This window comes from Rattus norvegicus, chromosome 1 (genome assembly GCF_036323735.1).
Source record: "Rattus norvegicus strain BN/NHsdMcwi chromosome 1, GRCr8, whole genome shotgun sequence".
Classification (NCBI taxonomy): Eukaryota; Metazoa; Chordata; class Mammalia; order Rodentia; family Muridae; genus Rattus; species Rattus norvegicus.
In genome coordinates, this window is record NC_086019.1 from 63,422,251 (window position 1) to 63,434,410 (window position 12,160).

The 12,160-nt window shown below is 41.8% G+C and overlaps 1 protein-coding gene across 1 annotated transcript; it reads right to left on the reverse strand.

Annotated features, from left to right (window-relative positions):
- Positions 1-807: 807 nt before the first annotated feature.
- LOC134484878 (sperm motility kinase Y-like) lies at positions 808-2,571 on the reverse strand. The gene has a single exon (XM_063280758.1). It carries the CDS (start codon positions 2,356-2,358, stop codon positions 829-831), a length of 1,530 nt encoding a protein of 509 aa, XP_063136828.1. The 5' UTR covers positions 2,359-2,571; the 3' UTR covers positions 808-828.
- Between the last annotated feature and the right edge of the window lie 9,589 nt (positions 2,572-12,160).

A 12,160-nucleotide genomic window follows, 5' to 3' on the forward strand; every position in this document is an offset into this window, starting at 1 on the left:
TCTTTTCCATTGCCATGTGTCTGAAATCACCTACTGTTTATACTGAGGACATGAAAGAATTTCCAGATGACACTGTGAAATAGACAAGACAATTTATTCCAAGCAAAAAAGACAGTGAGGTAGAATTCTTAGCTTACCATTTGGGGCTTTGATTTGCCTTACTATATTATAACTTCTTTTTTCTACTTCTCAGTTGAGGTCTTTGAAAGAAAACATTTAGAACTACTACCTATAAAATTCAATAGATCACTAGGTCTTAGGAACAAAAAAAAAAACCAGTATGCAAAACAATATGCATGCATGCAGGATTCTGACCATCAACTATAACCCACAAACTAGGTTGTTGATACTTATTCAATGACAAAACTTGTTAATTAGTTTTGAGGCTTAATGGAATGGGATGTTACATTTGAAAACATAAGACTCTGCTCTGCAGCACTTGTGATTGATGACCACATGTGAAAAGATCAGTAGCCCCTGGAGGAGTCCATGAGCCCATGACCCTCTAGTCCTCACCCTGTGGGAGCTATTGGCCTAAGGGGGAGCTGGAGTCCATCTGAAGGGATGGGCCAACTAGAAAACTCTGTAGAGTGTGGAACTCATCAATCCTATTGGGTCCATGCTGGGAAGAGGAGAAATCAAGAAGAGGGAGAAGGCTTGGTGTTGGGGAAACCTCATAAAGAACTTAGAGCAGATACAAGGTAAGAATTGTGGGGAAAATGGAAACCAGAGACAGAGGAAGGACCAGTATAGAGCAAACTGAAAAGGACAAAGCACAAAGGTACCTGGGCTATGCCTGCTGCTTGTTCTCTGGACTCTCCCTGTGGCTCATTTCTGGGGGGAGATTCTGTTCTGCCCCAGGCGAGGTTTCTTTCTCCTTGGCATGCAGCAACACAGCTTTATCAGGGCATTTGCTATATTCCTGGTCCACCCCTTAAAACCTCTGTGCCGGACCCTGCTGGGGATGGGCTTATCCTCTAATGGGGCTCTGTGGGAGAGTGGGTTGTCTTCTTTGATTTCCTTATTGCTACTCTTCTCAGTGAAGATGCTTGTTGTTTGAATGCATGGGACACTCACGGCACATTTGTGATAGTGGTCCTGTGTAGGTGTCATCGGTAGAGGCCTGAGACGACCAGCCACACTGGATCTTTTGCCTCCTTTTGGATGAGCATTCTGGCCATAGTGAGATACGTGACCATGGGAGGATGACACCCGCAAGGTGCCAAGGACTGGCAGGCTTCCACTCCTCTTTGGTTCTAATCTAAAAGCAGCAGCAGGATCAAGGCTAGGAAATGGGGCTACAACGGGACTCACTTGCTGTGCCTGGGCTGTGCAGCCATCCCCCTGGAGAGCCTGCTTTTGTAGAAAGAAATAAGTTGCCATTTCCTCATTATATTTTCTTTGTTTTAAAGAGTGTTTTACTACAGAGGCTTGGAATCCAATGCTTTTCATGGCATCCAAAATGGCCGGGTCTGGTGTGAGGGGTAGCATTTCTTCATAGGGACCTATCAATCCGTTCCAGTGTTCTTTGAACCAAGGGTGTTTCATCGCCTTTCTTGCTGTTGGTCTAAAGTTGGGATTTACCCTCAGTAATTTACTAAGGAGGTCCTCCAGTTCTTTTGAAACCCCACAGGGAGCAGGATATACCCCTGCCACTACTTGTCTTTGCAGTTCTTGGATGATCACTGAATCAAATGGGAGCTTTCCCACTACCATACAGTACAAGACCACTCCTATAATCCACATATCATTCTTCGGCCCATCATACCGATGGCCAAGGAGGAGTTCAGGGGAACCAAAAGAGTACGTGCCGCAGTGGTGGTTTAGCATTTTTCCAGGTTGAAATTGGGTGCTAAGCCCAAAGTCGATGACTTTGACCTTTTTGTTTTTATCAATCATTATATTGTCCAGTTTGAGGTCTCGGTGAACAATCCCCTTTCCATGGCAGTAGCTCACTGCTGACAATATCTGTTCAAATATTTGCCGGGCCTCATCCTCCTCTATGTGCCCTGACTCTCTGATGTACTGGTAGAGTTCTTGGCCTTCCACCAGCTCCATTATGAGGTATATTCTCGTTTCCTTTTCAATAACTTGTATGAGAGACACTATGTTGGGGTGGTTGATCTTTCTCATTATGTTTGCTTCCATCACGGCTGGCTGGAACCACTGCTTGTCCTTTCGCAGAACTTTGACAGCCACCGGGGTTCCTGTGAGCCGGTGGTGGGCCAGGAGGACTTTGGCGTTGCCCCCTTGCCCAATTGTCCCCAATACTTGGTATTGGGAATGGAAGTTGCCCTCCTCAGAGATACTGGGCTCGGGTGTAGGGGTTGGTAACTCCTCCTCAGTCTCTGTAGGCATTTTATCAGTACTAATGCTACCTAAAAATAACAAAAATGGAATCAAATAATGAAAAAGATGGAGCAATATAGGAGCTAAAATTACACTTGTGGTACCTAAAAGAAACAAACAAAAGAAAAAGAAAAAAAACAAACAAAGACAAAGTAAAAACTAGACTAGAAAAATAGAGCAAAATTATGAAAAAGTTAAGGGGAAAATATGAAGAGTCATAAGTAAAAGCCACCCAAATAACCAACCCCAAAAGAGAAAGCCAAGAGCACACACATACTAAATGCAATGATGAAAATAAAAATCGTCATACTACAATAGGATTGGGCGGCCAAAGATGGTCAATACTATGAATAGATGTTCATTGAAGAAAAAAAAACAGATGAAAGAAACGAGAGGAGAAAGAATTAGTATAAGACAAAACAAACAAATATAAAAAGCCAACACTTAAGGGAAAACTCCATTGAATTTCAGGACCTAGTGATCCACAAAAATCCACAACTCTCCAGAGCAAAATACTGAAAATTAAAATTAACCAACCACAAGGAATAAGGCAGTTAAATATCAGTGAACAGTAAACCTTAAACAAAGGCCGAAGAGTCTAAGTGTCACAATGGGCAAATTTGTATCAAGTCTAAGCCAATGATTGCTTGTACTCAATAAATAGAGAAACAGGAATAATGTAAATGGATGAAACCGCAGGACATTGAAAATGGAGATAGAGTTAATCATCCGACTGCAGAACCGTAAATAATCAAAGCAGTAATATAGCATGTGAGAACATACCACTAAAAAATGAAACCAGCAATCCATAATAAATAAATAAATAAATAAATAAATAAATAAATAAATAAATAAAACAAAAAACAAAACCCCAATAAGGAAATAGCCAGTGGCGTGGCAATATGTGACCTAATTCTTTCTCTTGAAGTCATCCAAAAATCAATCAATCAAGAAATAGGCAGCCAGCCATCTCCATAGGCCTTTAAACTGATATTATGGGGTTGGCATACCAAATGCCTGGGAGCGACTGGTCAGCCAGCCCAGATACTTGGGCAGCTGCAGGCCAGTGAGAGAGCCTGTCTTGAAAATAAGGTTGAGAACCTACCTCAGGAACAACAGCCGGGGTGACTTCTGGCCTCTACACTCTCTTGCACTGAGGTGCAGGTAATATAGATACAAGGGGCAAAAGGGGATGGGCACGTGCACACACAGACACACAGACACACACACACACAAACACACACACAGGCACCCACACAGGCACAGGCACACACACAGGCACACACACAGAAATACAAAGAAGTGAACTTATACTCACACAAACTCTTACAAACACCCAGATTCACACAAAACACGCATACTTACACACAAGCAAACCTGGAAAAACACACGTCAGACACATACACACATACACACAGGGATACACATACGCACAAGAAGACATACACACATACAAACACATACACACATACAAACCTGTAAACTCACACACTCCTACATATACTGACAAACACACAAGCGAAAGTGTACACACACTCACACACAGGCAAATCTGTCAGCACACACTCTCTTACACACACTGATAGATACACATATACACAGTACAGTAAAATCCAATACAACCACACACAGCTCACAAGATACAAACAAGTCGCAGAGGGCTCCACTCCACACCTCCTCTCAAAGCACTCAAAGAAATCCAGGCCTGGCAACAGCTTAACATCTGTTGGCTGGGACGCCTCACAGTCGCTCCTCATGAGGTCACAATAGGACCTGTCAACATGGTTGGGAAGGACTCTGAGACCGTGGCTTCTATGGGCTATGGAAAGACTTTAGGCTGTTAGAAATAAAACCCTGTAAGATGTTTAGCTGTCCATAGTTCTCTGTTTTGAATGTTTACTCTGCATCCTGCTTCGAAGTCCTCATGTCTACACTCAGGGTGTCACGTTATCTTTGAATTCTGAAGGATTGCCTCAAACTGATGGTATAGTTTTCTTTTTTTAAAGACAAAGCTGTTTCTAAACTGACCCATCAAGAGGACACTGTTCTCATAAGTCCTCAGAAAGGCTCTAGGTTATCATCAAACACCAGAGACAAAGCTGCAGGACTAGGCAGAGACTTGAGTTTGAATCCCCCAAACGCCTAATGGATGCATCAGCAAAGCTCATAAGCTTTCTCTGTGGAGAAGTTAACATGGACCAACAGATTAGAGGGCCAGAGCCCCAACCCATGCTGGGTGGACACTCTCCTTTGACATCCAACACAGAGATCTTTGTACAGAGATCAGGAGAAGGCTTCTCTGAATAGCTGTGCAGAGCACCTCAGGCTCAGGGACTCAGGACTGACACCCATAGAATGCTGTAGAGGAACCCTTTGTGATTCAAGGGCTCATCTGCTTGGGTCCCTGAGCCTCTAGAGATGATCCCAGGACTGGGCTGTCTCTGCTTATGGGCTCAGACAGGGAGGTGCCAGGGGGCTTGTCCTTGGCTCCTGGGAGTAGAGCAGTTTTTCTTTCCCTGTCCCTGCTTTTTGAACTTTTCTTTCCTTGGGAAAATGGAAGGACTGGAAGAAGTCTGTCTATGGAGAGTGAGGCTGGCTGGGAAACTGCTCGCTGTTCTCCATTGTCATCCTGCTGGGGGTTTGGAGTTGTTGGCAGGTTAGCCTCTCCACCATTCCAATCTGCTTCTCTCCATTTAATCCATGCATCTCTGTCTCTTCGCTTCGTGACATGGTTGCACAAGTCCTACCTGTAGCTGCCACTCCAGGGCATAAGTCCCTCAGTGAGTGAATCCCGGATGGTTCTGTCTAGAGAGAAATTGTACAGGGTCGTTGCTCAGTATGTAGGTACATGGAAGAGGATACTGCACGGCATCCACACACATTTCATATAACATCAATCCACATACTCTGGTACTAAACGGTTCTATTTACACCTTTCGCGATTACTGCTATTCACTGTACTGTGAAGTGTGAATTTTTATTATGTTTCACTTCTGCAAAGGAAGAGACAGTGTTTAGCACTGGAGATTCCAAAGGCCTAGCTGGAAGGGAGGCCTTGACACACAGGTGTGCTCCTGGGAAATAGCTCTTTCATAAAACGCCCCATTGAATCCCATGATGTGTGGATTACTCTATGCCCTATCTAGGGTTGACCTCAGTGTGTGTGTGTGTATATATATATATATATATATATATGTATATATATATATATATATTAACTTGAGTATTTTTTATATATATATTTTTTATTAACTTGAGTATTTCTTATATACATTTCAAGTGTTATTCCCTTTCCCGGTTTCCGGGCAAACATCCCCCTCCCCCCCTCCCCTTCCTTATGGGTGTTCCCCTCCCAACCCTCCCCCCATTGCCGCCCTCCCCCCATAGACTAGTTCACTGGGGGTTCAGTCTTAGCAGGACCCAGGGCTTCCCCTTCCACTGGTGCTCTTACTAGGATATTCATTGCTACCTATGAGGTCAGAGTCCAGGGTCAGTCCATGTATAGTCTTTAGGTAGTGGCTTAGTCCCTGGAAGCTCTGGTTGCTTGGCATTGTTGTACATATGGGGACTCGAGCCGCTTCAAGCTCTTCCAGTTCTTTCTCTGATTCCTTCAACGGGGGTCCTATTCTCAGTTCAGTGGTTTGCTGCTGGCATTCACCTCTGTATTTGCTGTATTCTGGCTGTGTCTCTCAGGAGCGATCTACATCCGGCTCCTGTCAGTCTGCACTTCTTTGCTTCACCCATCTTGTCTAATTAGGTGGCTGTATATGTATGGGCCACATGTGGGGCAGGCTCTGAATGGGTGTTCCTTCAGTCTCTGTTTTAATCTTTGCCTCTCCCTTCCCTGCCAAGGGTATTCTTTTTCCTCATTTAAAGAAGGAGTGAAGCATTCAAATTTTGATCATCCGTCTTGAGTTTCGTTTGTTCTAGGGATCTAGGGTAATTCAAGCATTTGGGCTAATAGCCACTTATCAATGAGTGCATACCATGTATGTCTTTCTGTGATTGGGTTAGCTCACTCAGGATGATATTTTCCAGTTCCAACCATTTGCCTACGAATTTCATAAACTCGTTGTTTTTGATAGCTGAATAATATTCCATTCTGTAGATGTGCCACATTTTCTGTATCCATTCCTCTGTTGAAGGGCATCTGGGTTCTTTCCATTTTCTGGCTATTATAAATAAGGCTGCGATGAACATAGTGGAGCACGTGTCTCTTTTATATGTTGAGGCATCTTTTGGGTATATGCCCAAGAGAGGTATAGCTGGATCCTCAGGCAGTTCAATGTCCAATTTTCTGAGGAACCTCCAGACTGATTTCCAGAATGGTTTTACCAGTCTGCAATCCCACCAACAATGGAGGAGTGTTCCTCTTTCTCCACATCCTCGCCAGCAACTGCTGTCACCTGAGTTTTTGATCTTAGCCATTCTCACTGGTGTGAGGTGAAATCTCAGGATTGTTTTGATTTGCATTTCCCTTATGACTAAAGATGTTGAACATTTCTTTAGGTGTTTCTCAGCCATTCGGCATTCCTCAGCTGTGAATTCTTTGTTTAGCTCTGAACCCCATTTTTTAATAGGGTTATTTGTTTCCCTGTGGTCTAACTTCTTGAGTTCTTTGTATATTGGATATAAGGCCTCTATCTGTTGTAGGATTGGTAAAGATCTTTTCCCAATCTGTTGGTTGCCGTTTTGTCCTAACCACAGTGTCCTTTGCCTTACAGAAGCTTTGCAGTTTTATGAGATCCCATTTGTCGATTCTTGATCTTAGAGCATAAGCCATTGGTGTTTTGTTCAGGAAATTTTTTCCAGTGCCCATGTGTTCCAGATGCTTCCCTAGTTTTTCTTCTATTAGTTTGAGTGTGTCTGGTTTGATGTGGAGGTTCTTGATCCACTTGGACTTAAGCTTTGTACAGGGTGATAAGGATGGATCGATCTGCATTCTTCTACATGTTGCCCTCCAGTTGAACCAGCACCATTTGCTGAAAATGCTATCTTTTTTCCATTGGATGGTTTTGGCTCCTTTGTCAAAAATCAAGTGACCATAGGTGTGTGGGTTCATTTCTGGGTCTTCAATTCTATTCCATTGGTGTATCTGTCTGTCTCTGTACCAATACCATACAGTTTTTATCACTATTGCTCTGTAATACTGCTTGAGTTCAGGGATAGTGATTCCCCCTTAAGTCCTTTTATTGTTGAGGATAGCTTTAGCTATCCTGGGTTTTTTGTTATTCCAGATGAATTTGCAAATTGTTCTGTCTAACTCTTTGAAGAATTGGATTGGTATTTTGATGGGAATTGCATTGAATCTGTAGATTGCTTTTGGTAAAATGGCCATTTTTACTATATTAATCCTGCCAATCCATGAGCATGGGAGATCTTTCCATCTTCTGAGGTCTTCTTCAATTTCTTTCCTCAGTGTCTTGAAGTTCTTATTGTACAGATCTTTTACTTGCTTGTTTAGTGTCACACCGAGTACTTTATATTATTTGGGTCTATTATGAAGGGTGTCATTTCCCTAATTTCTTTCTCGGCTTGTTTCTCTTTTGTATAGAGGAAGGCTACTGATTTATTTGAGTTAATTTTATACCCAGCCACTTTGCTGAAGTTGTTTATCAGCTTTAGTAGTTCTCTGGTGGAACTTTTGGGATCACTTAAATATACTATCATGTCATCTGCAAATAGTGATATTTTGACCTCTTCTTTTCCGATCTGTATCCCCTTGATATCCTTTTGTTGTCTGATTGCTCTGGCTAGAACTTCAAGAACTACATTGAATAAGTAGGGGGAGAGTGGGCAGCCTTGTCTAGTCCCTGATTTTAGTGGGATTGCTTCAAGTTTCTCTCCATTTAGTTTAATGTTAGCAACTGGTTTGCTGTATATGGCTTTTACTATGTTTAGGTATGGGCCTTGAATTCCTATTCTTTCCAGGACTTTTATCATGAAGGGGTGTTGAATTTTGTCAAATGCTTTCTCAGCATCTAATGAAATGATCATGTGGTTTTGTTCTTTCAGTTTGTTTATATAATGGATCACGTTGATGGTTTTCCGTATATTAAACCATCCCTGCATGCCTGGGATGAAGCCTACTTGATCATGGTGGATGATTGTTTTGATGTGCTCTTGGATTCGGTTTGCCAGAATTTTATTGAGTATTTTTGCGTCGATATTCATAAGGGAAATTGGTCTGAAGTTCTCTTTCTTTGTTGTGTCTTTGTGTGGTTTAGGTATAAGAGTAATTGTGGCTTCGTAGAAGGAATTTGGTAGGGCTCCATCTGTTTCAATTTTGTGGAATAGTTTGGATAATATTGGTATGAGGTCTTCTATGAAGGTTTGATAGAATTCTGCACTAAACCCGTCTGGACCTGGGCTCTTTTTGGTTGGGAGACCTTTAATGACTGCTTCTATTTCCTTAGGAGTTATGGGGTTGTTTAACTGGTTTATCTGTTCCTGATTTAACTTCGGTACCTGGTATCTGTCTAGGAAATTGTCCATTTCCTGCAGATTTTCAAGTTTTGTTGAATATAGGCTTTTATAATAACATCTGATGATTTTTTGAATTTCCTCTTAATCTGTAGTTATGTCTCCCTTTTCATTTCTGAATTTGTTAATTTGGACGCACTCTCTGTGTCCTCTCGTTAGTCTGGCTAAGGGTTTATCTATCTTGTTGATTTTCTCAAAGAACCAACTTTTGGTTCTGTTGATTCTTTCTATGGTCCTTTTTGTTTCTACTTGGTTGATTTCAGCTCTGAGTTTGATTATTTCCTGCCTTCTACTCCTCCTGGTTGTATTTGCTTCTTTTTGTTCTAGAGCTTTTAGGTGTGCTGTCAAGCTGCTGACATATGCTCTTTCCTGTTTCTTTCTGCAGGCACTCAGCGCTATGAGTTTTCCTCTTAGCACAGCTTTCATTGTGTCCCATAAGTTTGGATATGTTGTATCTTCATTTTCATTAAATTCTAAAAAGTTTTTAATTTCTTTCTTTATTTCTTCCTTGACCAGGTTATCATTGAGTAGAGCATTGTTCAATTTCCACGTATATGTGGGCATTCTTCCCTTACTGTTATTGAAGACCAGTTTTAGGCCGTGGTGGTCCGATAGCACGCATGGGATTATTTCTATCTTTCTGTACCTGTTGAGGCCCGTTTTTTGACCAATTATATGGTCAATTTTGGAGAAAGTACCATGAGGAGCTGAGAAGAAGGTATATCCTTTTGCTTTAGGATAGAATGTTCTATAAATATCCGTTAAGTCCATTTGGCTCATGACTTCTCTTAGTCTGTCGACATCACTGTTTAATTTCTGTTTCCATGATCTGTCCATTGATGAGAGTGGTGTGTTGAAATCTCCCACTATTATTGTGTGAGGTGCAATGTGTGTTTTGAGCTTTAGTAAGGTTTCTTTTACGTATGTAGGTGCCCTTGTATTTGGGGCATAGATATTTAGGATTGAGAGTTCATCTTGGTGGATTTTTCCTTTGATGAATATGAAGTGTCCTTCCTTATCTTTTTTGATGACTTTTAGTTGGAAATTGATTTTATTTGATATTAGAATGGCTACTCCAGCTTGCTTCTTCTGACCATTTGCTTGGAAAGTTGTTTTCCAGCCTTTCACTTTGAGGTAGTGTCTGTCTTTGTCTCTGAGGTGTGTTTCCTGTAGGCAGCAGAATGCAGGGTCCTCGTTGCGTATCCAGTTTGTTAATCTATGTCTTTTTATTGGGGAGTTGAGGCCATTGATATTGAGAGATATTAAGGAATAGTGATTATTGTTTCCCTTTATATTCATATTTGGATGTGAGGTTATGTTTGTGTGCTTTCATTCTCTTTGTTTTGTTGCCAAGACGATTAGTTTCTTGCTTCTTCTAGGGTATAGCTTGCCTCCTTATGTTGGGCTTTACCATTTATTATCCTTTGTAGTGCTGGATTTGTAGAAAGATATTTGTAAATTTGGTTTTGTCATGGAATATCTTGGTTTCTCCATCAATGTTAATTGAGAGTTTTGCTGGATACAGTAACCTGGGCTGGCATTTGTGTTCTCTTAGGGTCTGTATGACATCAGTCCAGGATCTTCTGGCCTTCATAGTTTCTGGCGAGAAGTCTGGTGTGATTCTGATAGGTCTCCCTTTATATGTTACTTGACCTTTTTCCCTTACTGCTTTTAATATTCTTTCTTTATTTTGTGCATTTGGTGTTTTGACAATTATGTGACGGGAGGTGTTTCTTTTCTGGTCCAATCTATTTGGAGTTCTGTAGGCTTCTTGTATGTCTATGGGTATCTCTTTTTTTAGGTTAGGGAAGTTTTCTTCTATGATTTTGTTGAAGATATTTACTGGTCCTTTGAGCTGGGAGTCTTCACTCTCTTCTATGCCTATTATCCTTAGGTTTGATCTTCTCGTTGAGTCCTGGATTTCCTGTATGTTTTGGACCAGTAGCTTTTTCCGCTTTACATTATCTTTGACAGTTGAGTCAATGATTTCTATGGAATCTTCTGCTCCTGAGATTCTCTCTTCCATCTCTTGTATTCTGTTGGTGAAGCTCGTATCTACAGCTCCTTGTCTCTTCTTTTGGTTTTCTATATCCAGGGTTGTTTCCATGTGTTCTTTCTTGATTGCTTTTATTTCCATTTATAATTCTTTCAACTGTTTGATTGTGTTTTCCTGGAATTCTTTCAGGGATTTTTGTGTCTCCTCTCTATGGGCTTCTACTTGTTTATTTATGTTTTCCTGGAATTCTTTCAGGGATTTTTGTGACTCCTCTCTATGGGCTTCTACTTGTTTATTTATGTTTTCCTGGAATTCTTTCAGGGATTTTTGCGATTCTTTCAGGCATTTTTGCGATTCCTCTCTTTAGGCTTCTACTTGTTCTCTAAGGGAGTTCTTCATGTCTTTCTTGAAGTCCTCCAGCATCATGATCAAAAATGATTTTGAAACTAGATCTTGCTTTTCTGGTGTGTTTGGATATTCCATGTTTGTTTTGATGGGAGAATTGGGCTCCGATGGTGCCATGTAGTCTTGGTTTCTGTTGCTTGGGATCCTGCGCTTGCCTCTCGCCATCAGATTATCTCTAGTGTTACTTTGTTCTGCTATTTCTGACAGTGGCTAGACTGTCCTATAAGCCTGTGTGTCAGGAGTGCTGTAGACCTGTTTTCCTCTCTCAGTCAGTTATGGGGACAGAGTGTTCTGCTTTCGGGCGTGTAGTTTTTCCTCTCTACAGGAGGAACACCACTTTTGCTTGGTCTGTCCCTAAAGCCTCTGGGCTGGCACTAGCTGAGGACAGACTTTCTCCCTACTGAGGCATAACAGGACAGTAGATTGGCTTCTGTGTTCTTATTGCCATTGTTCTTCTCAGTGAGGCTGATTATTTAGTGTATTCAGGCGACACTGGAGGCATGGATGCATGTTTCTCCAGTGTGGGTGTCATCTGGAGTGGCCTGAAGAGAGAAGGGCAGCACCAGGTGCTCTTATGCCTAATCATGGACCAGTTTATGGCCGCAGGGAAACAGAAAGCCATTGGAGGATGATGAGACCAGTGTGCTTAGGGTGGGGTAGCTTCCACTCCTCTTGAGCCCAAAGGGAATGAATCATTATCATCAAGGGTAGGGAATAACTGAACTCAATGTGTGAGCCTCTGTTGTTCAGCCTTGCACCTGGAGAACTTGCCAGGACAGTAAGCAACATGATCCCATGGGTTGATTATACATTGTAATATCTTAGGCTCTGGACTCAATATGTTCCATGTCGTCCACAATTACAGGGTCTTGTGTGATGGAGCTCAGTCCTCATAGGGATTTGAGAAAGCCTTCCGGTCTTCCTTTA

Excerpts from the sequence above, each read along its gene's own strand:
- LOC134484878 (XM_063280758.1), bottom strand. The coding sequence starts at position 2,358 with ATGCCTACAGAGACTGAGGAGGAGTTACCAACCCCTACACCCGAGCCC.